The 27,418-nt window shown below is 42.3% G+C and overlaps 2 protein-coding genes and 1 long non-coding RNA gene across 4 annotated transcripts in view; 2 read left to right on the top strand and 1 right to left on the bottom strand.

Annotated features, from left to right (window-relative positions):
* The window catches only part of LOC137379859 (protein FAM180A), a 63,679-nt gene extending 60,694 nt beyond the window's left edge, over positions 1–2,985 (top strand). The window contains exon 3 of the mRNA XM_068051251.1: positions 938–2,985. Within this exon, the coding sequence (XP_067907352.1) occupies positions 938–1,258 (321 nt within the window). The 3' untranslated portion in view covers positions 1,259–2,985. The remainder of the gene's footprint in view (positions 1–937) is intronic.
* A 10,980-nt stretch (positions 2,986–13,965) lies between these two features.
* Positions 13,966–26,288, bottom strand: LOC137379603 (uncharacterized). The gene is made up of 3 exons (XR_010976867.1): positions 26,094–26,288; positions 19,021–19,379; positions 13,966–14,110 (listed from the first exon to the last, which is right to left on the bottom strand). It is a non-coding gene; the product is annotated as an uncharacterized lncRNA (long non-coding RNA).
* LOC137379600 (solute carrier family 13 member 4-like) overlaps positions 22,925–27,418 on the top strand; it is a 136,673-nt gene continuing 132,179 nt past the window's right edge. For both annotated transcript variants that reach the window (XM_068050665.1, XM_068050664.1), the window contains exon 1: positions 22,925–23,659. In XM_068050665.1, the coding sequence (XP_067906766.1) occupies positions 23,561–23,659 (99 nt within the window). In that variant the 5' untranslated portion in view covers positions 22,925–23,560. The remainder of the gene's footprint in view (positions 23,660–27,418) is intronic.

The following is a 27,418-nucleotide window of genomic DNA, read 5'->3' as shown; positions in this document are numbered from 1 at the left end:
TTAGTGATGTAGGATTTGTTATGTGTTCAATTCCTGCCAAACTAGTCATGGTATTGGGTATGAGGGAGGGAAATTTCTGTCTATGTATTTAATAATTCAGAGAATACTTCTTCTGCAATATGTACTGACCTAAGCTTTTGCAATTCAGTGGATTTCAATGCAGGCCCAACTGAATCCAGTCTGCCATGTGGGACTGTCAAAAGCCTTGTTAAAATCCATGTAGACCATGTCAACTGCACTACCCTCATCAATCCTTCTTGTTACCTCCTAAAAAAAAATTAATCAAGTTGGTCAGACACAGTCTTCCCTTAACAAATCCATGCTGACTGTTCTTGATTAATCCGTGCCCTTCGAAGTGACAGATAAAGATTTGAATGTTGTTTTTAGTTTCTAGATTTTTTTTCCTTTTAGTGTTCCAAATACTCCCCTCCTTTTTTCATGCTCTAGTCAAATTTCAAAGCTTCTGGGTGCTCTTCTGGACTTCGCCAAATGAATCATTCTTCATGTGTAAGCTTAGCCAGTGAAATTACACAAACTATTCAACCATGGAAGAGGGTCACAACTGAGCTCAATCCTGTCTTTGTTCAAAGTTCAAAGTTTTTCATTTCCAGAAATCACTGAATAGTTATGAGAAGTGAGAGTCCTGACTACTCTTGCACTTTCCCCTTATCTAGCCCAAGGACATTCAGATCTATTATAGGCACCTTATTGGTCCTTACTGAGATCAGCTAACGAGGCACAGAGCAAGGATCAAATCTCACACTTCATTGATTTATATAGTTCATTTTCATACTGCCTTAGAGTTTGGAAAAGGGGATCTGTGTAGATTGTTTTCATTCTTTTACAACTCTTAAACAATTAAGTTATTAAAAACTGTTTTTCATGATACCGTTTGTCACTTTTATTACATTTTTATATGTGTTTTCTCCATTTTTAGTTTCTTCTGGGTGGGCTGAACATAGATGACAAGTTGAAATTCTCCCTGAAGGATGAAGAGCTTGCATCACTCAGAGCAGCAAAGAAGTTTAATGTTATTGTCAATCACATCATTCCCAAGAACATTGCTGAGATCCATAGGCTTACTTACAGACTATCCAAATACACCGGAAAGCTCAAGTCTGAGGATTTTGAGAGGACACTGTTGACCTTGGTATTTACAGCTTACCAGGCATCAAGGTTTCAGGGACATCAACAGGACACCTGGGTGGAGTCACTTGTGAACATCTTTCAGGCTTTAAGACATGATCTGATATCCTAATAATTCTGATTTGGAGGGCACTGGAGGAAAGTAAGCTCATAAGAGTTTAACTCTTGAATATTTAACTCTCTCCTACTTCTCATGATTTTTCGATGGTTTCTCTAGATTTCTGAACATACACCGAGCTTTCCAAAATACCTTTTTGCAGAATCTGCATTGGAATGCAGCCATACTTTTGACCCATTTCACAAAAAATGGCACAGACTCTGTGTAGCATAAACCTCTCCAACACAAAAAATACAAGTAATGATGGAATGTAAATATTTTGAATATTGGGCCCTTAACACAAACAAACACCAGGAGGGTTTCACCACAAATGCTTCTTACTCAAATAAAAATGATCCAGAACTATTCATGGCATAACCCAGAGAGGGCATATCGATTTTCAAACATTTATCTTGAGCCCCTTCCTCTTCACTGAATTGGTACAACAAAGCTTGAAACAAGTTATTGAGTCTAAGATTTACCAATTTTAATAAATTAAAGGGGTTTATTTAGAGTGCATTATTGACTCTTTTTTCTAGTTTGAGACTTGAAGTATATCAATTAAATACTTCACTCAGTCCACTGCAACTAGCCCTCAAAACCAACTCATGGGGAACTGAGTGCATTTCAATACTTTTTTCCTTGTTGGGCCCTTTGTTCAAATGCAAGCCAGATTAATTGAATCCTTTTATGCGGGCCATAAGAATCCCAGGGATGTGGGTGTGGGTCCTTGTCATAAAAGTGTCAATAATCTGGCACTAAATTGTGATTCTCACTGATAGAGGCTGTCGTGGAAGGTGAAGGTTTACACTGGTACAATAGTGAGTGTTCTTCTGAGGGTTGGGTGGAGTACTGGGAGCTTTATTCTGCAGTTGGCTGTGCTATACCTGAATTGGGATGCTTACCACTGATACAGAATGCCTGGAAGGATTTCGACTCCCAACACTCACATTGTAATGGGCACAAATATAAAAATTAACTATTAATGACCAAATATAAGATTAGTCAGCTATTATTAAAATAGTAGCAGGCATTCTGTTGACTAATAGATCGCTATGCATCTCCTGCACATACTATAATTTGCACATAATTAACCAGAATAGCATACTTTTGTTGCAGATTCAGAAATATAAACAGCTGTTCTATTTAAAGTGCAATATGAAAATATGATAGAATTGGATGCTTTTAGATAACTGAGTTGAATGTTTTGTTTCAATGATGTCAGGCGGAGGGGCAATTTTCTGGGTTTGAGAGATGCTGATGTGCAGAAAACGCAACTTTACGCCCAACATCTCAGACGAGCTGTATGGGTGCTTATTTCCATTTGCCAGTGTGGAATTGAAACAGTGGTAACAATTTTCTGCTAGTGACTCAAAAACAGCAATTAAGAGCATTTTTGGGTGGGTGAATTCAATTATACATCTTGTACATATTGAGATGCAAGTCGCATACCTAGAAGAACTGAAGAGGCCATATATTATTGCAAACCTAGAAAAGGATAGTAACATGAAATTTGCTCCTATTATGATGGCTCCAATCCTTGGGGAGGAGGAGCAAGAAGAACAAGAGAATCTGACTTTTTACACTTAAGTGTTCTGTTCCAACCTGAGAAACATCATTACTCAAACCCGGATGATACCTGAGTCACACAAATGGATCCATCATACTACCCTTATACCTACTGGATACATTAAACATACCTAATTGTAATTGCAGGATAAAATAAATCAGCTGCCACAGGACAGGTTGTCTGGATTCTGTTGTTGTATCAACATCTGTTATGATTCTGTTAAAGTTTTCTTTCTTTACATCTGGTCAAAAATACATATCACATGGTGAGAAAAGGTAAAACTGCTGAATTTATTGTCTTCATTGAAAGAGTGTTAAATATGTCTCATATGTAATCTTCCTGAAACTCTTCACACTCTGTGCTTGTTTACCTTTTGAGGTCCCCTTTGTGTTCTGTTCTCATTGTGATTTCGCTAGTGGAAAGTGGGAGGGCTTGTCCAACTGAGAACTCTGAATTTTGCATGGAGAAGGATGGAGGAATCAGCGGCATTCCCTGTTAGCAAAATATCATTGTTATGTATGCCTTAAATGGTTGCCGGGCCGGGCTACCGTGTCAGAGTGAAGTATCCATAAAAATTTGACTAGACCTCTCTCATATTGGACTGCAGGCCTGAGTTCTAATATATAGCCTCTGCCAATCCCTAATCGTTGGTGGCTAGCATCTGCTCATGGCTACCAGTGATCTACTTGAGAGATCAACGTACATCGGTAGGTCAAAGCCACCTTCCCCTGTGGTTGGATACAACTTCTCTTCAAGAATGTTCTGTCTGACTACTAATTCCTTGGAGATTGTTTGATTTCTTGACATTATTGAACATTCTTTGAACTTTCTAGTTCGGTGAATTTGGTATTCACCTGCGTTACTAGCTTCTCCCAGATCTATCTCCTGGCCTGTGGATTGGGATGGGGCAAGGTGTTCTCATGCTCAAGGTCACTGCACCTGCCAACAGTGCCTCCTTAATGATAGAGCTCACTTTGCAGTCAGGGAAACATATCTTTGTGTTTTCTGCATTCTTTTGTAATTTTCTAAATTTTATCTTTTTCTGTAAAGGTGTCTGCTAGGAGCTTGAAGGCTCATTTCCGACTTGTTAAGATGCCAAACTGAGATTTTCATAACTGAACTTGAATTTGTTGGTTTAACTTCCCACTAGTAGGAGTCACAGTGCTGCTAATTGGAATGTGCTATGTTCCCATTTGGGCAGCAGTAGAGTACCTTGCATGAAAAATAATTGCATCAAGGGTTGTAATGACTGCTTATGTTTTTAACATTTCATTTTATTAAGTCATAAAATGTTAATGAGCCTTTAATTGCTTTAAGGATTTGTTCAATAAATATCCGATTAAGGTAAACATGATTTAAATAGATCCCTGATATTAATAAATACTAATAGCTAAGAAATAGCAATTGTTTAATTGGAAACATTCTCATCTCTGGCCCAGAAGAGATGAAGTCTTAGGGATTTGGCTGTAATCCTGGGGTTGTATTCCAGGGTAAGGCTACCTCTCAAAACAACCTGAGTGCTTTGGTTCACACTTTCCCTTCCCAGTGTCCCATTTGCCCAGGCCCCCAATCTAAGGAAGACTTGACTCCAGCATCAGGATATCCTTCATGAGATATGTTTGAAATAAAAGGAACAAGATATGTTGTTACATTACAAAAGAGATTAAAAAAAACATTCTCCCCAGAGGCTCTGGTGCCAATAGGGTGACCCGGAGGTTTAATCACGTGACACTTGCCCACAGTTATCAATTGTTATTGTTTAATTTATAAATGTTGGGGCCTATATTTGAGTAGCATTGGTCTCCATGTGCTTGTAAAAAATGTTTTTACTCACTAGTAGGCTGTTGGAAAATCAGAAACCGAGTGTCCCCATGAATGGTTCCCTACCACCCCAGGGAGGTGTGCTCGCTGATGCCCCACCACCTAAAAGTTCAGCTCTCTGATTCCTCCATCACCTCAATCAAAGGTAGTCAACTCTTCATAATCTCAAATAAAAGCTGAAAATGTTGGAGGGTAGAAATCTAAATGCCACTTCATCCTCACTATTGAAAAATGACGGGAAAGAAAGCCCAGCAATGGTTTCCAAAGACTTCAATCCAAAATGATCTGATAATTACCTCACACATAGGCTCCCGACTTAGGGAAAGATGGGAGGAGGCAGATAAAAAATGGAACTGATTGGAATAACAATATTTTGAGAAGTACTGACCTAAAATTGTTACTGCTGCAGCCAAAATACAACCAGTTATTACTGCTCATTCTGCTCCCCAGAACAGCTTAATCTGCTAATGCAAATTTGCCCTATCCATGCTAATTGTCCACCATTCCTGCATGTCAAAGCTCCATCTCTTCTGGTTGGTACATTGGTGCTGCCCATGAACACTATTTCCTATTTTCCCCAGGGTTGTACACAGCAGTGCCCAAGTAATCTACTTTCAATTCAAGGAAACTCCTTGACAATCCAGGAGGGTTGATAACTCTTGCAATCAACAAGTAACTTAGATATCCCCATTAACACCTATAACTCAACAACAACAACTTATATTTATATAGCACCTTTAATGTTATAAAATGTCCCAAGGTGCTTCATAAGGGCATTATAAAACAAAGTATGACACCAAGCCACAAATGGAGAAATTAGGTCAGATGACCAAAAGCTTGGTCAAACAGGTAGGTTTTAAGAAGTGTCTTAAAGGAGGAAAGCAATGTGGAGAGGCAAGGAGGTGTAAGGAGGGTGCTTAGGGCCTAGGCAACTGAAGGCGTGACCAGCAACGGTGGAGTGATTAAAATCAGGGATGCACAAGAGGCCAGAATTAGACGAGTGCAGATATCTTGGAGCTGGAGGAGTTTACAGAGGTAGGGAGGGGAGGGATTCAAAAACAATGATGAGAATTTAAAAATCAAGACATTGACGGACCGGGAGCCAATGTAGGCCAGCGAGCACAGGTGTGATAGGGGAACGGGACTTACTGCGAGTTAAAACATAGGCAGCAAAGTTTTGGATGACTTCAAGTTTTTGCAGAGTCGAATGTGGGAGACCAGCCAGGAATGCATTGGAATAGTCAAGTCCAGAGGTAACAAAGGCATGAATAAGGTTTCAGCAGCAGATGAGCTGAGACAGGAGTGAAGTCGGGCGATGTTACGTAGGTGGAAGTAGACGGTCTTAGTGATGGCACGAATATGAGGTCAAACGTGACACCAAGGTTGTGAACAGACTGGCTTAATCTCCGACTGTTGCCAGGGAGAGGGATAGAGTCACTCACTAGGGAAGGAGTTTGGAGCGGGGACCAAAAACAATGGATTCAGTCTTCCCAGTATTTAATTGGAGGAAATTTCTGCTCATCCAGTATTGGATGTCCGATAAGCAGTCTGATAATTTAGCAACAGTGGACGAGTCGAGGGGTGGTGGTGGTGAGGTAGAGCCGAGTGTCGTCAGCATGCATGTTAAAACTAACGCTGTGCTTTCAGATCATGTCGTCGAGGGACAGCATGTAGATAAGAAATAGGAGGGGGCAAAGGATAGATCCTTGGGGGACACCAGAGGTAACAGTGCAGGAGCAGGAAGAGAAGCCATTGCAAGTGATTCTCTGACTACAATTAGATAGATAAGAACGGAGCCAAGTGAGAGCAGTCCCACCCAACTGGACAACAGTGGAAAGGCGTTGGAGGAGGATGTTGTGGTCAACCGTGTCAAAAGACTGCAGACAGGCCAAGAAGGATGAAGAGCGAAAGTTTACCTTTGTTGCAGTCATGTAGGATGTTATTTGTGACTTTGATAAGAGATTGAGAAGGGCAACATAATAGCATTTTAATTCTCATTTAATCCTATCAGATTTAAGATTTCTGTTTACTTAAAACCAATTCTTACGTTCTTTATTTTCACTAGGAGTTCTATGGTACCCATTGATGCCCTGAATTAAATTTATGTAACGACCGTGGAAAATTTTCTCAATGCCCTTTATTGTAACAAAATTGTAAACCCATCATTAAAAGAATGGATTTACGATTGAATTTCATAGCCCATAAAAAGATCTCCCTATAATTAAATACAATTCCTGATTTTATTGTTAGAACTGAATAGATTAATTTCCTTATTTATCCTAAGGATGTAGGTGACATTTGTGTTGTTGGCTAAATTGCATTTATTTCCAGTCCCTTGTTGCTTTAATCTTTATTTTATTCGTTCATGAAAGACGGCTTCACTGGGAAGGCCAGCATTTATTGTCCATCCTTAAATACCCTTGAGAAGCTGGTGGTAAGCTGCCTTCTTGAACTGCTGCTGTTCATGTGGTGTAGGTACACCCACAGTGCTGTTAGGGAGGGAGTTCCAGAATTTGGCCCAGTGACAATGAAAGGACCATGATATATTTCCAAGTGAGAATGGTGCATGACTTGGAGGGAAACTTGCAAATGGTGGTGGCCCCATGCACTTACTGACCTTTTCCTTCTAGGTGGCAGAGGTTGAGGGTTTTGAGTGTGCTGTCAAAGGAGGCTTGGCGAGTTGCTGCAGTGTATTTTGTAGATGGTGCTCACTGCAGCCACGAATGCCAGTGGTGGAGGGAGTGAACATTTGAGGAGGTGGATGGGGTGCCAATCAAGCGAGCTGCCTTGTCCAAGCTGATGTCAAGCTTCTTGATTGTTGTCGGAACTGCACTCATCCAGGCAATTGGTGAATATTCCATCACAGTCCTGACTTGTACCTTGTAGATGGTAGAAATGGAATTGGGGATTCAGGAGGTGAGTTACACACTGCAGGATACCCAGCCTCTGACCTGCTCTTGTAGCCATGGCTTGTCCAGTTAAGTTTCTGGTCAATGGTAACCCCCAGGACATTGATGATGGGGAAATTCAACAATGGTAATGCAGGTACGGTCTCACCAAGGATATATACAGATGCAGCAACACATTTTTACTCCTGTTCTCAAATCCCCTTGCGATGAAGACCAACATATCATTTGCATTCCGAATTGCTTGCCTTCTAATTGGCATCTCTGACGATGGGGATCTCAGGAAAACGCTGAGATGAATCATCCACTCAGTGCTTCTGGCTGAAGATGGTTGCAAACGCTTCAGCCTTGAATTTTGCACTGACGTGCTGGGCTCATTATTATTCAGGATGGGAATATTTTTGGAACCTTCTCCTCCTGTTAGCTGTTTAACTGCCTACATGCATGATTGGCTGTGGCAGAACTGCAGAAATTTGATCTGATCTTTTGGTTGTAGGATCACTTAGCCCTTTCTATAGCATGCTGCTTTTGCTGTTTAGCATGAATCTTGTGTTGTAGCTTCACCAGGTTGACACCTCATTTTAGGTAAGCTCCTGGCATTCTCTCCTACACTTCTCATTGAACCAGAGTTAGTCCCCGGGTGTAATGTTAATGGTAGATTGAGGGTCTCTGCCAGGCCACGAGCTTACAGATTGTGGTTGAATACAATTCTGATGCTGCTGATGGTCCACAGTGCCTCATGGATGTCCAGTTTTGAGCTGCTAGATCTGTTCTGAATCTATCACTTTTAGCACTGTGGTATTGCCACAAATCCCGATGGAGGATATCCTCATTGGGGAGATAGGACTTCCTACAAATATTGAAATCTGTACTAGTTATGAAAAAAAGGTATGCTATTGAACAAAAGATAAAAAGGCGGGTGTGTGTTTTGTTCTGTTTCAAAGGGTTTTAGTTGGCTATGTTCTAAGAAAACTAATTTAATTAGGTTAACATGCTCAACATAAATGTGTTTTCAGGTGTTAATGGGATAGATCTTGTAAATTGGTTCAATTCAGAATCAGGAATGATTTATATATAATTTTCTAATTGTATGGTCAGACTGTAATGTAGTTTTGTGGTGATTGCTTGCTGAAACTGGCTTACATATATTGTATGAAGTGTCTGTGGATGAATGTTGTAATAATATTATTATCTTGTATTTTTTCTTGGGAATATCACTTTTCAAAGAGGTGAAGTAGATAACACCAATACTTATCTGCAGATTTTTTAGCCTTTGCTGCATTTTGAAGCTTCTTCAGACAAAGGATATGGCTTACGTATTTCATGTTAAACTGCATCACTGAGTGATATCATTTGAGACAACATTCTGTTACGACAGTGCACATGAAACCTGTATTATGAAAATTCATGATGTCAGACTGAAAATGTAATGGAATCCTACATCCATCAAAAGATCTGCAAAAATCCTAGAGCAACAGCTGTAGATATGTCAACCGTTGGGAAAATATCCACATTAATTTTCTTATTCTAATAGGACCATTCTAACACATGAAATTAATCAATGTAAATCAATCTCTGAAACTAATTTATTATATTCTATAAATCTATTTGATGTTGTAAACAAATTTGATTAGTTATTTTAGCTTGTCAAATTGCTGTTGTAATATTTTCATTTAGACTGAAAATGTAGTGGCAATCCTACATAATTTCATAATTGTTAATTGATGGGTCCATGAGCTCCGCAGAGACAGAAATCAAAAGGACACAGATTTCAGACTGAAAAGGATAAAATCCAATTATGTAAAATGTCATTAGGACATTGAACGAGAAAATGTTGAAAAACAGCACAAAACTGTAACAAGTAGGTTCAATGGGGATAAATTTTCAAGTTTGCCACCTGAGCAGTAACCTGAAGGAATGGATCCTCTGCCCTTTATAGAACCACCCAATTTTTATCCAGGTAATTTCACTGGAATGAAAATTCAGTGGGTTCTACAGCAGGTGGTCTGGTCTGTCACATATCTCCAATATCCCTTGAGTTGATGAAAAAGCAAATATCACACTGTTTAGGCTCACTCTCAAAAAATGTCAGATGAGAACACTTAATTGATAAGTTGTGTTCTAATAGCCCTTGCAGCAGTCACTGAGAAATCTTTGGAATGATGACCATTTGATGCTCTCCTCCATGTTGTTCTGCTTCCGAGGCATCTAGGGAGGTAATTCCCAGGAATGACAAGATTGAGGCCTTTTGTGAACGGCAAAGTTGAGCAAGACAGAAAAAGCAATAACTATGCAAGTGATCTGCAGCGTAATGAAGAAGGCCTCCTGACCTATTAAGGCAGCGAAAGAGTCCCTTTTAGATGCAATGGCCCCCATCCTGAATGAAACATGTGCCTCATCATCATGCTCCTAACGTATTGCTCTTGTAACTCTTAGAGGCGTCATTATCCATGGCAATAAGGGGTATGTCTTATCACCCACAGGCCACCTGTTCACACAATTAGTTGCCTTGATCAAAGCAGTGAAGGCAGAATTCCAAAGGACAAATAAATCCTAAAGGACATAGCTGCTAGACTGCGGCAGGTGGTGAGGGAACCCACAAGAGGGAAAAACATACTTAGAGTCATAGAGAGAGTCATAGAGAGATACAGCACTGAAACAGGCCCTTCGGCCCATCGAGTCTGTGCCAACCAACAATCACCCATTTATACTAATCCTACATTAATTCAATATTCCTTACCACATCCCCACCATTCTCCTACCACCTACCTACATTAGGGGCAATTTACAATGGCCAATTTACCTATCAACCTGCAAGTCTTTGGCTGTGGGAGGAAACTGGAGCACCCGGCGGAAACCCATGCGATCTCAAGGAGAACTTGCAAACTCTGCACAGGCAGTACCCAGAAGCGAACCTGGAGCTGTGAGGCTCACTGGAGCTGTGAGGCTTCACCAACCTCCTTACCAATTTGCCTGCCGCAGATGCATCTGTCCATGGCAATATTGGTAGGCGTGACCACCACACAGTCCTTGTGCAGACGAAGTCCCACTTTCACATTGAGGATACCCTTTGTCATGTTGTGTGGCAATACCACCGTGCTAAATGGGATAGATTTCGAACAGATCTAGCAATGCAAAACTGGATATCCATGAGGCGCTGTGGGCCATCAGCAGCAACAGAATCGTATTCAACCACAATCTGTAACCTCATGGCCTGGCATATCCCCCACTCCACCATTACCATTAAGCCAGGAGACCAACCCTGGTTTAATGAAGAGTGCAGGAGGGCATGCCAGGAGCAGCACCAGGCATACCTCAAAATGAGGTGTCAACCTGGTGAAGCTACAACACAGGACTACCTGCATGCCAAACTGTGTAAGCAGCATGCGATAGACAGAGTTAAGCAATCCCATAACCAACAGATCAGATCAAAGCTCTGCAGTCCTGCCACATCCAGTCGTGAATGGTGGTGGACAATTGAGCAACTAACTGGAGGAGGTGGCTCCACAAATATCCCCATCCTCAAAGGTGGGGGAGCCCAGCACATCAGTGCGAAAGATAAGGCAGAAACATTTGCAACAATCTTCAGCCAGAGGTGCCGAGTTGATGATCCATCTTGGTCTCCTCCTGAAGCCCCCAGCGTCACAGATGCCAGACTTCAGTCAATTCAATTTACTCCGCGTGATATCAAGAAATGACTGAAGGCACTGGATACTGCAAAGGCTATGGGCCCTGACAATATTCTGGCAATAGTACTGAAGACCTGTGCTCCAGAATTTGCCGCACCCCTAGCCAAACTGTTCCAGTGCAGCTACAACACTGGCATCTACCCAGATATGGGGAAAATTGCCCAAGTATGTCCTGTACACAAAAAGCAGGATAAGACCAACCCGGCCAATTACCACCCATCAGCCTACTCTCAATCATCAGCGAAGTGATGGAAGGTGTCATCAACAGTGTCATCAAACGACACTTGCTTAGCAATAACCTGCTCTGTGACGCTCAGTTTGGGTTCCGCCAGGGCCACTCAGCTCCTAACCTCATTACAGCCTTGGTTCAAACATGGAAAAAAGAGCTGAATTCAAGAGGTGAGGTGAGAGTGACTGCCCTTGACATTAAGGCAGCATTTGACTGAGTATAGCATCAAGGAGCCCTAGCAAAACTGAAATCAATGGGAATCGGGGAGAAACTCTCCGCTGGTTGGAATCATAATTAGTGCAAAGGAAGATGGTTGTGGTTGTTGGAGGTCAATCATCTCAGCTCCAGGACATCACTGCAGGAGTTCCTCAGGGTAATGTCCTAGGCCCAACCATCTTCAGCTGCTTCATCAATGACCTTCCTTCAATCATAAGGTCAGAAGTGGGGATGTTCACTGATGATTTCACAATGTTCAGCACCATTCGTGACTCCTCAGATACTGAAGCAGTCCGTATGGATATGCAGCAAGACCTGGAAAATATCCAGGTTTGGGCTGATAAGTGGCAAGTAACTTCCACACCACACAAGAGAGAATCAAATCATCTCCCCTTGACATTCAATGGCATTACCATCACTGAATCCCCCACTATCAACATCCTAGGGGCTACCATTGACCAGAAACTGAACTGGAGTAGCCATATAAAACCATGGCTACAAGAGCAGGTCAGAGGCCAGGAACCCTGCAGTTAGTAACTCACCTCCTGACTCCCCAAAGCCTGTCCATCATCTACAAGGCACAAGTCAGGACTGTGATGGAATACTCTCCACTTGCCTGGATGGGTGCAGCTTCAACAACATTCAAAAAGCTCGACATTATCCAGGACAAAGCAGCCCACTTGATTGGCACCCCATCCACAAACATTCACTCCCTCCACCATCGATGCGCAGTGGCAGCAGTGTGTACTATCTACAAGATGCACTGCAGCAATGCACCAAGGCTCCTTAGACAGTACCTTCCAAACCCGCGAGCTCTACCAACGAGAAGGACAAAGGCAGCAAATGCCTGGGAACACCACCTCCTGCAAGTTCCCCTCCAAGTCACACACCATCCTGACTTGGAACTATACCGCTGTTCCTTCAATATCACTGGGTCAAAATCCTGGAACTCCCTTCCTAACAGCACTGTGGGTCTACCTATCTCCTCTGGACTGCAGCAATTCAAGAAGGCAGCTCACCACCACCTTCTCAAGGGCAATTAGGGATGGGCAATAAATGCTGGCCTGGCCAGCGATGCCCACATCCCATGAATGAATAACAAAAAAATCTTCCAGAAAGTTTTGTATTACTATGGAGAATTCTTTGCATGTTCTCAGAGACAATCGAGAGCTTTTGCTACTGTTAGAATATTGAGGGTGTAGCTCACAATGCTGTACACTATCTATATCTATTGCACTGGCATTTTGGAGAAGCCAAGAATGCCATTAAAGTATGCGTCTTTCATACTGCTATCTTTCTGTGATGTCAAATTATATGAATTCTGCAGTCATCTGCCCAATATATACCCAGATGGCACCATATGCAATATTATAAAGATCCCACGGCTGCTTGAAAGGACACAATGATGTAAACATTGACTGCAATTATTGTTTTCACAACCAAAAGCAGTTGCCAGGGCCAATACCGTTGGGTGCACAGCTCTACTGTTGTCTCTTTTTGAAGCATATTCTTTAACATGTTCAATATGGAGCTCCTCACTAATGCTTCCATATGATCTATGTGATCTGTAAGTTCTTTGGCAATGGGTGGGAGGTATTAACTTGAAGCTTGCACAATCCTCATCGTCTGTCTCACTTGCCATCTCCACCTCCACCTCCTCTTCCTCTTCCTTTATCATGCCAAAGGAACACCCACTGGGAATCCTATAACTATTCTCCAGAACCTCACTGGTTGGGTGCAAAAATATCTTAGTGGTTTCAATCCCTCAGACAGTTAGTGGTACATCCAGCACTGTGCAGATCAACAGTTAAAAGAAAAGTTCTTTCCCACCTTCAAAGTTTCCAAAAACTTCCAACCCAGAAGTTCAGCATATCTGCCAATCTCACCTTTTACTGAAAACAGGTATGACCCATTTAACTTGCTCTAAGTTACTCCGATACATTGTGAATGGAACTGATGGGATTTTGTTGCAGCAACGCCATTTAAATGAGTTCTATGGGCACTCCGTGGGCAGATTGAGAAGAGGCCCAAATGAGAATCAGAAACTGGAGCACATCGATGATGAGGTAAAAAGACAAAATGGCAAAGTATTCCAATTCTTTGCATTTTTCACTGAATGGTCTGATATTTCTTAAGTGGAGGATTCCACAGCCAGCATTGAGTTTCATATTACTACAATGACAAGAAAAATATGATCAGAACAGATGCACTGAGGAAATAAAAATAACTTGTAGAATGCATTTCTGCATCAACAGATCCTTTAATTGGTAATTGCCAGTCACTCCAAATCAAACACACAAGACTGGGAGACATTTGCATTTTATATTAATGAGCACTGTGTTCATGACATAGGAATTGCTACGTGCTACAGATCATCCTCTTCTAAACACAACCCTCTCATCTGCTTATCTGTAGGCTTCAGTCTCATCTTGTAGCCTAGAAAAAGAACAGCTTCCATGTAACTCCAGTGAGTTCAAAAATAGCAAGTACATTATTCTATAAATAATTCGTCATAAAGGAATAAAACCAAATACTATCACAATTCCATAGTTCACAGCAGGACATAGCTTAGCTTCCATCACACCCCTATTAGGCAATTAAGAAACAGAAAAAGAACTAGAAACTCTCCTTTAAAAACTCCAGTGACTTTCTCCATAATAGAATACCACTTTTAAGCCTGCAAGTATTGGACATTTTCCTGCTCAACCACAAATTGTTGGATAATTTCCCATCCAACCACTGAGGATAGACATTTTCCAGTAGAGTAATGGGAGTTGAATTTTGTCCTAATAGGTCACAAAAAATTAGATATTGTCCCTTGAAGATCACGAAGAATTGGATACCATCCACTCGGGTAGTAAAAGGAAGATGTACCGAGATCATTAGATTATGCAAATTCTGTTAATCAGTGATTATATTCCCTTCTCCCATCTGCTGGCTTATGTAGCAATGTAATTTTGCAAAACATTTCTAGAACAATTGAAAAAAACACCTTTGTTGGTGTAGTTTTAGCTACAAACCCTTTTGGAAGGGCAAGTATTGGTGAAATACTAGTCTTCCACAATGTGGGAAGTTTTGTTCTGGCTTACTTGCCTATATAGAAAGAACTTACAATTATATAGAACCTTCAATATGTCAGAATGTCTCATGGTGATATACAGGCAATATTTGAAGTGTAATCACTATTATAATGTCACGAAACACGGCAGTAAATTTGTACACAGCAATGTCCCACAAGCAGCTATGAGACAAATGATTAAATCATCTGTTTTTATTTTGAGTTGTATTAGTAGAGGGATAAATATTGGCCAGGGCAGCTTGCTGCTTTTCTTTTAAATAGTACCATGGATTTTTTATACCCATGTGAGAAGCTAGTTTAATATTTCAGCTAATAGATGGAACCTCTGACAGTGCGGTGCTCCCCCAGTATTACATGGAAAAGTCAGCCTAGACTATATGCTCAAATTTCTGGAGAAGAGCTTGAACCTATGAAGTATGAGTGTGCTACCACTGAGATCAAGCTGACACCTTCTTTTAAAAGGGACAGCAACATTTGTACCTAAAGTGGATCAATGTATTCTGATACGGACAGGTGGTAAGGGGTGTGGATGGTTCCCACTGTTCACCTCCCACCTGACCACAATTGTGTTTTGTTAAAATTATGCTTTCACCCCTGACTGTCTTTAGGGTCAAATAAACAGACAAATGACAGGTTTTCCCATAGGTAAAAAAACTATTTATTTTTAAACGAATCCCAAAATGATCGCAACAGCATTCATACACACATTAACCCACACATACATACACAAGAATAGATAGATAGAGAGAAAAGGGTAAAAGGTAAAGTCGCAAATGAGGTAAGTGTTCATGGTTTACAGAAGATTATTGAGTCTTCTCGAAAGAAAAAGTCTGTCTTTAAAAAGTTGCAGGCCTGAATATTCGGAGTCTTGAACTTGTGGAGGTATTGTAGAGCTCTAGTGATTGTAATACAGCCCAAAGCTGGTGGCGTGTACTTTGTTACATTCACAGATGGTTATCCTCAAAGTCTACTTTGTGATGTCTCTGCTGTGGTGGCTGATCGAGGTCAGAAGGGTTCTTCTCTGTTTTCTGTGATGTTGGCTTGATCGCCCCCTTGCTCTCTTCAGCGAGCTACCTCTTAAGGTAAATAGCTCTCACATTATCTTTTGTTCGGAGACGCATGGCCCTGTCCTCTGTTGTGACCATACAATGGACCATGGCTATCATTTGATGTTTGAATAGGAATCATTCTGTTATTATGTTGCTGATTCACCCCTTATTAACCTTGGTTTGGCTATGAGTCAGACTGTCTCCAGCATTCTCTGTTAATCTATTATTTGGACTTTCAGAAGGCTTTCGACAAAGTCCCACATAAGAGATTAACGTGTAAAATTAAAGCGCATGGGATTGGGGGTAGCGTATTGCGAGGGATAGAAAATTAGTTGGCAGACAGGAAACAAAGAATAGGGATAAATGGGTCTTTTTCCGAATGGCAGGCAGTGACTAGTGGGGTACCGCAGGGATCGGTGCAAGGACTCCAGCTATTCACACTATATATTAATGATTTAGATGAGGGAACTAAATGTAATATCTCCAAATTTTCAGATGACACAAAACTGGGTGGGAGTGTGAACTGTGAGGAGGATGCAGAGAGGCTTCAGGGGGATTTGGACAAGTTGAGTGAGTGGGCAAATGCATGGCAGATGCAGTATAATGTGGATAAATGTGAGGTTATCCACTTTGGTAGCAAAAACAGGAAGGCAGATTATTATCTGAATGGCTATAAACTGAGAGAGGGGAATATACAATGAGACCTGGGTGTTCTCATACACCAGTTGCTGAAGGTAAGCATGCAGGTGCAACAGGTGGTAAAAAAGGCAAATGGTATGTTGGCCTTCATAGCAAGAGGATTCGAGTACAGGAGCAGGAATGTCTTGCTGCAATTATACAAGGCCTTTGTGAGGCCACACCTGGAATATTGTGTGCAGTTTTGGTCTCCTTATGTGAGGAAGGATGTTCTTGCTATAGAAGGAGTACAGTGAAGGTTTATCAGACTGATTCCTGGGATGGCGGGACTGATGTATGAGGAAAGATTGAGTCGGTTAGGATTATATTCGCTGGAGTTCAGAAGAGTGAGGGGGGATCTCATAGAAACCAATAAAATTCTAACAGGACTTGACAGGGTAGATGCAGGAAGGATGTTCCTGATGGTGGGGGAGTCCAGAACCAGGGGTCATAGTCTAAGGATACGGGGTAAACCTTTCAGGACTGAGATGAGGAGAAAGTTCTTCACCCAGAGAGTGGTGAACCTGTGGAATTCGCTACACAGAAAGCAGTTGAGGCAAAAACATTGCATGTTTTCAAGAAGGAGTTAGATATAGCTCTTGGGTTTAAAGTGATCAAAGGATATGGGGGGAAAGCGGGAACAGGTTACTGAGTTGGATGATCAGCCATGATCATAACGAATGGCGGAGCAGGCTCGAAGGGCCGAATGGCCTACTCCTGCTCCTATTTCTATGTTTCTATGTATTCATGTTGATCAGAGTCATTAATATGCAATAGCTCCTTTCAATTTCAGAGGTTCTCCCCAGAGCTATTTCAGATGAGGTTATCAAGCCTTGTCCTTGCAAACAAGTTTGTGGATTTCCAGTACGTGAGGGATCACATTTTTATGTGCATAAGTGTCCATGTTACTGTGATTTTGTTTAGCAGTTGAATTTTAAATTCATATTTCTTCCATTTCATTGTTTATTTTGTCACGGCTCCTTTCATGCATGACTTAATGAAATTTGCTTCTTTTGTCTGATAACCCCCTCCATCTCTATTTACACTTTTCGCTTTTGAATGTTGTTATCAGCAATTGCCTTTCCTGCTTCAGGATTAATCTTAGATGATTTAGCTCAGAGTAAGCCATCTTCCTTGGTGACTGAACTGAAACCGTATTCTAGCAAGCTGCAATGAAACAAACTGTAAAAGAACTGTGCACTTAGAAAGCAGGGTACCACGATAATAATGTTTTATTTCAACTCAATACTTGGTTCATGGTTAGAAGTTGGTGTGAGTCATCACCCAGAATCAAGATTCCCATACAAAAACAAAATACTTGGATGCGGGAAATCTGAAATGAAAAATGCTGGAAATACTCAACATGTTAGGTCGAGAGAGAAACAGAGTTAATCTTTCAGATTGATGACCTTTTGTCAAAACTGGAAAACTGAGTATTTCCAGCATTTTCTGTTTTTATCAAGATTCCCATGTTGTGCTCTGTCACCTTTGAGTATCATATCATTCTGAAAATGAGGGTGGGAGTAGCCTACTAATGGCATTTGTCCTGCCATGGAGGAGATCAGCTTGTGAATTAAGAACTAAAATATCAAGAACATGTCAGCTGGGAAATTTGGTTCTGTAGTGCTGCTGAAAGCTGGAGGCCCTTCAAGTGGGGAACAGCAACAGTTTTGGTGGCATCTGGTGTGGCCCACGAGGTGCCCCGTGCTGTAAAAGGTGCTTGCACAGGCCTGCTTTGAGTGTGTTAGAAGCTTCCCAACTGATTAGATCATAATATCAAACAGCCGTTCTGACTGATTTGACACACAAATTCCAAACTTGGACTGCACAGGTCCATTCAATGCATTCCATTGTCATTCAGCAACAACAACAACAAAAGCAATTTATATGTATATAGTGCCTTTAATGTAATAAAATGTCCCAAGTCCAAAGAACATATGTTCAACTGTCAGAGGGATTCTCCACTAGGGTTATTTAAAGGGCCAGCCATCCAACTTAAGGTAAGGTGATTTAGACTGACTTGTGCAATTCCAAAGTTTGCGGAAGTACTCTGGAGTGTTTTTGTGGACATTGTGGTGAGTTCCTGGATTTGGCAGGGTGTGTTGCTACATCCATACAGTAAGGGCAGAGGATTAGGCTGCAACAGGTATGGGGGCTGCTGTTTTAGTGCCTCTGAATCTGCAACGTGACAGGGAGATGGCTCAGAGGCTGCAGAGATGGCAAGCTTCAAGCCATGCCCTCTGCCAGGTGGGTCTGGGCTCCTCCATGCTCCTTGTCAGTGACAGGGACATTATCTGAAAGGCCTGCCAATGCATCCAGAATCTTGGGCTGGAATTTTATGCCTGCTCAAAGAGCGGGAAGGTGGCAGGGCAGGGGATGGGAGCATAAAATGAAGTGGGAGGCTCGGGGGACCTTCCTGAACCGCTTCCGCCTCCGTCACCACTTTATGCAGGGCAGCAGCGGCGAAAAATGGCCCGCCCGCCCCAGGCCAATCAAGGCCCTTAAGTGGCCACTCCGAATTCTGAAGAGTTCTGGTCACTGACCTGAAACGTTAGCTCTGCTTCTCTCTCCACAGATGCTGCCAGACCTGCTGAGTATTTCCAACATTTCTTGTTTTTATTTCAGATTTCCAGCATCCACAGTATTTTGCTTTTACTGGGGTGAGGGAAGGTTGGGAGAGGTTGGAAAGCAAAAGGTCGATCAGCAGCTTGCACTTCATGCCAGATAGCAGGTTGAGGGTAAGGTGGGAGTTGAGAAGGTGCATAAGGCAGGGATGTAGCTCTATGTTCGTGGTGATACCAGCTGCCACAGACTCTGTTGCAGCCAGCCCCAGGCTCGGGAATGCAGGCATCTTTGTCTCCCATGGTTCTGCTCCGCTTTGGTGCTTCTGGGCCACCTTGTCCTGCAAGGAAGAGGGAAAGTGTCATTGATTGTATTCTATTGTGTTTGGTTGATGTGCCTGCCACAGCTGAGTAGCTGGAGGTATGTGGAAGCAGCAGGAGCTGCTTGTGAGGCTGGCATCATTGGAATGTGTGTGAGGGTAAGGTTCAGTATCTAGATGTTAGGCCTGATTCCGGAATGCAAGCAATTGCTGATGGGTGGGTGATGCGGGAGTTGTGCATTGAGCAGCATGAGAGGTTGGTGGTGCAATCCTTTGAAGATGCATTCACTAACCTTGACCACACATGTGAGGTCACTGAACTTCTTGCAGCACTGCTGCCAGGTTCCCAGGGTCAGACTCAAGGAATTGACCTACATGTAACTCCAGACACACAGCAATGTGGTTGTCATAGAGAGATACAGCACTGAAACAGGCCCTTCGGCCCACCAAGTCTGTGCCGACCAACAACCACCCATTTATACTAATCCTACATTCATCCTATATTCCCTACCCCATCCCCACCATTCTCCTACCACCTACCTACATTAGGGGCAATTTACAATACCAATTTACCTATCAACCTGCAAGTCTTTGGCTGTGGGAGGAAACCGGAGCACCCGACGGAAACCCAGGCGGTCACAGGGAGAACTTGCAAACTCCACACAGGCAGTACCCAGAACCAAACCCGGGTCGCTGGAGCTGTGAGGCTGCGGTGCTAACCACTGCACCACTGTGCCCCTCTTTGGACATCTGCTTCCATTCCCTTCCGAGGGCCTTCTGCATGCTCCCCCCTCAGAAACACGGCCTCTTTCCTCCTGTCAAATGCCACCACTAAGATCTCCAGAGCTGCATCTGTGAACCTAGGAGCCCTCTCTCTTCCCTGGTGCTCCATTTGTGCAGCTCCGACTTGCAACCAGTGGCAGGACAAGCAGTCAGCAACAGCTCCCTTTCTCTGAGTGCAACTCTCCTTTAAGAGGGGCAGACTGCCTTAAAGAGGAGCAGGCTGGCTGCACCATGTGGACTCATTACATGCTGCTCGGTCCTCTGTTGATCATACAGGCAGTCAGCAGCCCAGGCATAGAACCATAGAAAAATTACAGCACAGAAGGAGGCCATTCAGCCTGTTGTGTCCGTGCCGGCTGAAAAACTAGCTGCCCAATCTAATTCCACCTTCCAGCACCTGGTCCATAGCCTTGCAGGTTACAGCACTTCAGGTGCAGGTCCAGGTACATTATAAAAGAATTGAGGGTTTTTGCATCCACCACCGTTCCTGGCAGTGAATTCCAGAAAACCACCACCCTCTGCGTGAAAACGTTTTTCTTCATGTCCCCTCTAATCTTTCTACCAATCACCTTAAATTTGTGCCCCCTGGTAATTGACCTCTCTGCTAGGTGAAACAGGTCCTTCCTGTCTACTCTAACTAGGCCCCTCATAATCTTGTACACCTCAATCAAGTCACCACTCAGCCTCCTCTGTTCTAAGGAAAATAACCCTAGCCTATCCAGTCTTTCCTCATAGCTGCAACTTTCAAGCCCTGGCAACATTCTTGTAAATCTCCTCTGCACTCTCTCCAGAGAAAATATGTCTTCCTGTTACGTGGCGACCAGGACTGTACGCAGTACTCCAACTGTGGCCGAACTAGCATTTTATACAGTTCCAGCATTACATCCCTGCTTTTATATTCTATACCTCAGCCAATAAAGGAAAGCATTCCATATGCCTTCTTCACCACTTTATCTACCTGTCCTGCCACCTTTAGGGACCTGTGGACATGCACTCCAAGGTCTCTCACGTCTTCTACCCCTCCCAATATCCTCCCATTTATTGTGTATTCCCTCACTTTATTTGCCCTCCCAAGTGCATTACCTCACACTTGTCCGGATTGAATTCCATTTGCCACATTTCCGCCCACTCAACTAAACCATTGATGTCATTCTGGAGTCTACATCCATCCTCTTCACTATTAACTACATGGCCAATTTTTGTGTCATCAGCAAATTTCCCAATCTTGCCTCCCATATTTAAGTCCAAATCATTAATATATACCACAAACAGCAAGGGACCCAACACTGAGCCCTGTGGAGTGCCACTGGAAACAGCTTTCCATTCACAAAAACATCTGTCAACTACTACCCATTGCTTCCTGTCACTGAGCCAATTTTGGATCCAACCTGCCACACTCCCCTGTATCCCATGGACTTTCATTTTACTGACCATTCTGCCATGTGGGACCTTGTCAAATGCCTTACTAAAATCCATGTAGACCACATCCACTGCACTACCCTCATCAATCCTCCTTGTTATTCCCTCAAAGAATTCAATTAAATTAGTAAGACATGACCTTCCCTTAACAAATCAATGATGACTATCCCTGAGCAGTCCGTGCCTTTCTAAGTGGCAGCTTATCCAGTCCCTCAGAAATGATTCGAATAATTTATCCACCACCGAGGTCAGACTGACCGGCCTATAATTATTTGGCCTATCCCTCTCACCCTTTTTAAACAATGGTGCAACGTTAGCAGACCTCCAATCCTCTGGCACCTCACCCCTATCCAGTGAGGATTTGAAGGTGATCCTCAGCGGATCTACTATTTCCTCCCTGGCTTCTTTTAACAGCCTGGGATGCAATCCATCCAGCCCTGGTGATTTATCCACTTTCAAGGATGTCAGACCCTCTAGTACTTCCTCTCGCGTTATGCTAATCGTATCTAATATTTCACACTCCTCTTTTACTCTAATATCTGCATCATCGTTTTTTGCTCGGACCTACGCTCCAAACATTTACACGAGGAGACAGCACCAAAATTCCGTGCTGGCTACCTGAATGGCAATGGGTGCATCAGATCACGAGTCACAAAACCTGTGTCCAGAAACTGGCCTTAACAATTTTTTAGCCCGTTACTTTTAATCCACTTTTCATGTAAGAGGCTGACGCTGGGTGAAAGTTGACAGATTATCAAATAGAGAGACGATGAGGTTTACACTTGAGTTATGGTGAATAGTTGACCTGGTAAGATGAACATAAGCAGGGCCACTGGTTTACGGGGAATAAATAAATCCCATTTTGTTTAAATTACTTGAACGTCCAGCATCTTTTATCAGTGTTTCGGCGTCAGTCCATAATTTTGTCTGTAATATGTGAAAGCCGGTAACCAGTTTCCTTGGTCATTCTACTGTCAGAATTCGGAGGCTTGCGATTTCTGTGATTTTACCTGCTGATGGGATTGATATTTGCAGGGTTACCACCTGTCTGGTTTTGGACTAGACCACCCAGTTAATAAGATTTTCAGATAAGTTTCACCACCAATTAAAGTTCGCGCTCCTTTGGTTTAACGATATCTATTTAAATTTACCAGGGATCTCGAAAGCAGATACATGAGAAGAAGCGACGCTGAGCTCCTCACTGTGCTTAAGGTTAGGATAGACCCAAGGGTTAGAGACCGGCCCTGTGTCTTTGGGTGCAAATCGCTATGGATTGCAGCAGGCGCTTGTCAATATCACACACGCCTACTTTTCAATGGGCGGCTCGCTGCAATCAAGCGCGACAATCAGATTGGCAGGAAGAAGTGTTTGTCATGCACTGATTGGCGGGGATTCCCCGCATGTGGGCAGATCCTGTCAAGGCTGAAATTAACTTTTCTTTGATAAAAAACCTAAAAAGTTCTGGGGAGAAGTTTGAGGAGTCGAGAGAGGCACAGGGACAGGGTAAAGGACAGGCAGAGTTACCCCCCTAGCACATCTCAACTCAACCCAGGAAAACCACCGGTAGTGCCCAAGTGGAACTGAAGGAAAGAGGTCCCAGGGAAGGAAAAGGACCGCAGCGCCTGCACCGGCACCGAGGCTGAAACTGACACTCTGAAACTGCACGGAGGAAATCAGCGCATTGCACACTGACTTTGGACTGAGCAACACTTCTTAAAGTGCATTCGCCACTAAACACTAGAGACACTAGGGATCCGCGGAAAGTTTGAGCGGAATTACTGCTTTAAAAAGTCTTGAAGCAAATAGGGGGGGAAAACCCGCCTATCAGGAACGGGACAGGTGTTTTCCGAAGAGTTTCTCAACTCCAGAGCAGGCACTGCCAACTTCCAGGAGGTTCCCATCTCTCTCAGAGCCCAGGTTTCAACACCCACTACCAATCTTTGTCTCCAATGAGAAAGCCCATCATTCAGTAATACTAAAAGGCTTGCAGTTTAAACATTATGGGGATGTTAAGGAACATCTGGAGAGCCCGGAAGCTGTTGCTGGTCATCTTGATCCCTCTTCTGTTATTGCCTCTGCCTGTCCTCTACCCTGACAGTGTAAGTGTACTATTTCATTCAACGTTAAATGCAGCTTTTAAAAATTCTGTGGCTTGGGTTTCTGCTAATACCTCCCGTTGCACCTATCACAGAACCAGCTCTATAATCATCCAGTAATACTTCATTACCCATTTAGCGTTGTGTAATCAAAATCCTTAATTAATGAGGGAATATTGATTATACATTTTAAGCAATAAAGAAAATTAGATTGTGAGGTTACAGCTAATTTTTAAGTATCTGCAGATGTTGGAGGACCAGTGATGCTTGGGAGCAAATAGAGCAATTCTTCAGTTTAAATGAATTGTACAAATTCTGGAGCTACCATTTAGGCCATGGCTGGAAAGTTTGGATATTACAATAATACCTTGCAGTTATAAAGTACCTTTAGTGTAGAAAAAACGCCCAAGGTGCTTCACAGATGCATAAGGAAAAAAAAATGGACACTGAGTCAAAGAACCATAGAACCATAGAAAAATTACAGCACAGAAGGAGGCCATTCAGCCCGTCGTGTACATGCCGGTTTTATGGAGCTGCTTAAAGAACGAGAGGGAAGTGAAAAGGTGGAGGAGTTTAGGATGGGAATTCCAGAATGTGAGGCCTTTATAGCTGAAGGCATAACTGCCTATGGCGAGAATGCTCAAGAGACTGTAGTCAGAGGAATGCTGAGTATTTGGGGATGTTGTTCTGGAAAAGGTTACAGAGAAAGACATGGGTGAGGCTGAGAGAGATTTAAACCTGATGATGAGAATTTTAAATTTGAGTCTTTGGAGAACTGGGATCCATTACCAATTGAAACCATCCCTACCCATGTCCGTGCAATACTGAGAATGTGTGAATTTGAACATCATTTCCTTCAACACTATCCAGAATCCAGATAGGGGAATAAAGAACAAGTGATACTAAAATCATGGGATGTATCTTGTCACTAGCCCAATATTATTCCTCTCCACAGGATGATGAATCATGCAGAGATATGTCTCCAAAGGAATATGTATCCCTTCACTACCTTGCCCAAGTTGTCTTTGTTAATGTGTGAATCCAGAGAATGGGTTATTCCACTTTTGAGGCATCACAACTGAGTTCAAGCTTCTCAATACTCAGCTGCCTTCAGCAGCAGCAACTATTAGATAGTGAGCCTGACAAGGAATTCATATCTTTTTTCCTCCTTAACAGAAGGTATCTGAAGTGAATTGTACTATCCTGGTTGAGATCACAGAAAGAAATAAAGGACTGGCATTATATAGCATTCTATGATGTGTCTTAGAGCGATGTCCCAAAGTGCTTCATTCAGAATAAATTACTTTGAAGTGCGATCGCTGTGTGAACAGAACTGCCAGTTGGTCATTCCAGTGTCCCATAATGAGCACTGAGGTGAATGATCAGGTAATCTATTTCTGATGGTAATGATTGAGAAACAATTTGGCCAAGATACCGGGTGAATTTCCTATTCTTTGCAAAGTGCTTTGAGATCTTTAACATTCGGCTAAATCACAGAAGCAGGCAGTCAAGATTTCATTTTAACTTTTTCCCTGAAGAAGATAATGTGGCACTTCTTCTGTACTGCATTATAGGTGTCGGCCTGAACTTTGTGTTCAAGTGCGGCAGTCAGGCAATCACCTACATTTTTCTGTATCAGTGGCAAGATTTGAAGCTGGGACCTTCCAAGTCTTTGTGCTTCATAATTACACTGAGCCATCGGATGAGCTCGGACCAGGGATGTTTAACCTTTCATTGACTCTCATTTCTACCCCGTAACACGTTTAAAGGAAACTGTATCCAGAATAAGGCTCTGCCATTTTTTGGGAGTAAAGTTGGGCCACAACTAAGTCTATATGCCGGGCTTCTGAAGCTACTTTCAGTGAGGTTATTCAGCAAGGTAAACCCAACCCCAAAAGTCATCTCTGAATTCTTGCCCTAGGGTAATTTTCAGATATCGGGGGAATGATCGCAGAACGGTGCATTATTGGGTGGGTCTCGCAGTAAATTTATTTTATTTCAGTCCAAGAGCTCACAGTTATAGCATAAATAGTGCGTTTGTCATTTACAGATTTCGAAAATGCATGGAATATTTCAGTGAGCTTCAGAAAACAGCCTTTAGTGGGTAAATATCTAGGGTCTGATAATAAACCCCACAACGCATGTTTTTTTTTAAAAAGTGTGAGCCCTTGTTTTTCAGGACCCCTTTGAAATTAAACAGTTACAAAAAGAATTACGATGAACTTTGGTATCAGTGAGATGCAAACGCAGACAGACGTAATTAAGAAGAACGTGCTGATGGAGGAATTAATCACATCAAGGGCAGTGGGTATCTGATCTAATTACACAATGTTGGTGGGGTCATGTCTCAGTGCACTTTACATACTGTAATCTGTATCAGTTTTTTCAGGATTACATTCAAAAACAAAGATAACAGGAGATAAGTTTCTCAACTTACACACTCCATCTCGAATAAAGAAGTAAATGAGTAAACGGGATAAAGCAAAGGATTGGTATGCCGCCAAGTACTGCATCCATCATATTCCATATCTGTTGGAATTCCTATATTGTGCAGGAAAGCTTGCTAGTAGATGGAGAGACAATCCTGGCATTCTGTTAATGATTGCTGTGATTTTAAAAGTGGGATATGCGATCCATGGAAATCAGTACGACAGACACCTTGGGAATTTAACAAGCCTTTGCGGGAGTAGTATTGTCCATCAATCAGTCTCATTCAAATAAAACAGTTGCATTCTTTGTACTATTTAGCAAAGTTACGAACAATTTAATTATTTCTTGCTATGTCGTTGTATACATACTGAGGAAAGTATTAGAAAGACATTGTGCATGTTGAAGTAAAGGTCCACTTGTGACCTGGAAGCACTGGCTAAATATTTAATTCTAAATCATTGTGAAACTGGCTTCATATTCTCCGACAGTTTTGTAAGGCTAAGGAAAAGTGATCTGCTTTGAGCAGGCCACCTATGTCACTGCCGTTGTCTTTCATGCTTTTCAATGTTTGGACCACAAGTGGAACCCCTGTTTCCTAATCTATCCTGAATGGGTGGTGGGTATCTATAAAATGTACCTCTAGCCAATTTATCCCAGAATCAATCCTCCCAGAGGAATTTCCCTTGTACATTTCCAGTATCTAGAATTTAAGGCTGTCCCTCAGTTATGAGACCCTGTCTGATGTCATTTAACATATGCAGAGGAGGGTTATTGTAGACTTCATGTTAAATAAAACAAGACTATTGCACTGGACATACAAAGTATATACTTTCAGTGACTCATTTCTGTCAATCAACTACAAATTCAACATTTAAACCATCCACCCATTTAGTTTGGTAGGTGTATAATAAACATCAGAAGGTACGTCAGTATGCACTGGAATGTCAGCATAGATTTTTGTGCTTAAATCTCTGGAGCGTGACTTGAACCCACAAACTTCTGACTGAGAAGTGCAAGTGCTACCAACAAAGCCACTGGTGGTTGGTATTACACCTGATCATAATGAGGATGGATTTTAATCAATGCTATGTTTTTTGGGGCAATCTGATAAAAAGAGTGTAGATAAACATTTTGTTAAGGATTGTTTTAATCAGCAAAACTGGACATGGTTTTCTTGCAATTTGTTGTGTTGTCAGATATTCGTTTAAATAATCACAAATGATGAAGCACAACTATTATCACAAAAAACTTGAATAAAACTAAACATGGGAATATTATGCTGAAATATTAAACACCCACACATTGCATGAGCACTGACCAAACCATCACAGG

Source organism: Heterodontus francisci, chromosome 18 (assembly GCF_036365525.1).
Source record: "Heterodontus francisci isolate sHetFra1 chromosome 18, sHetFra1.hap1, whole genome shotgun sequence".
NCBI classification, from domain to species: Eukaryota; Metazoa; Chordata; class Chondrichthyes; order Heterodontiformes; family Heterodontidae; genus Heterodontus; species Heterodontus francisci.
The sequence above is the reverse complement of the archived record's forward strand: the minus strand, read 5'-3'. Positions and strand labels throughout refer to the sequence as shown.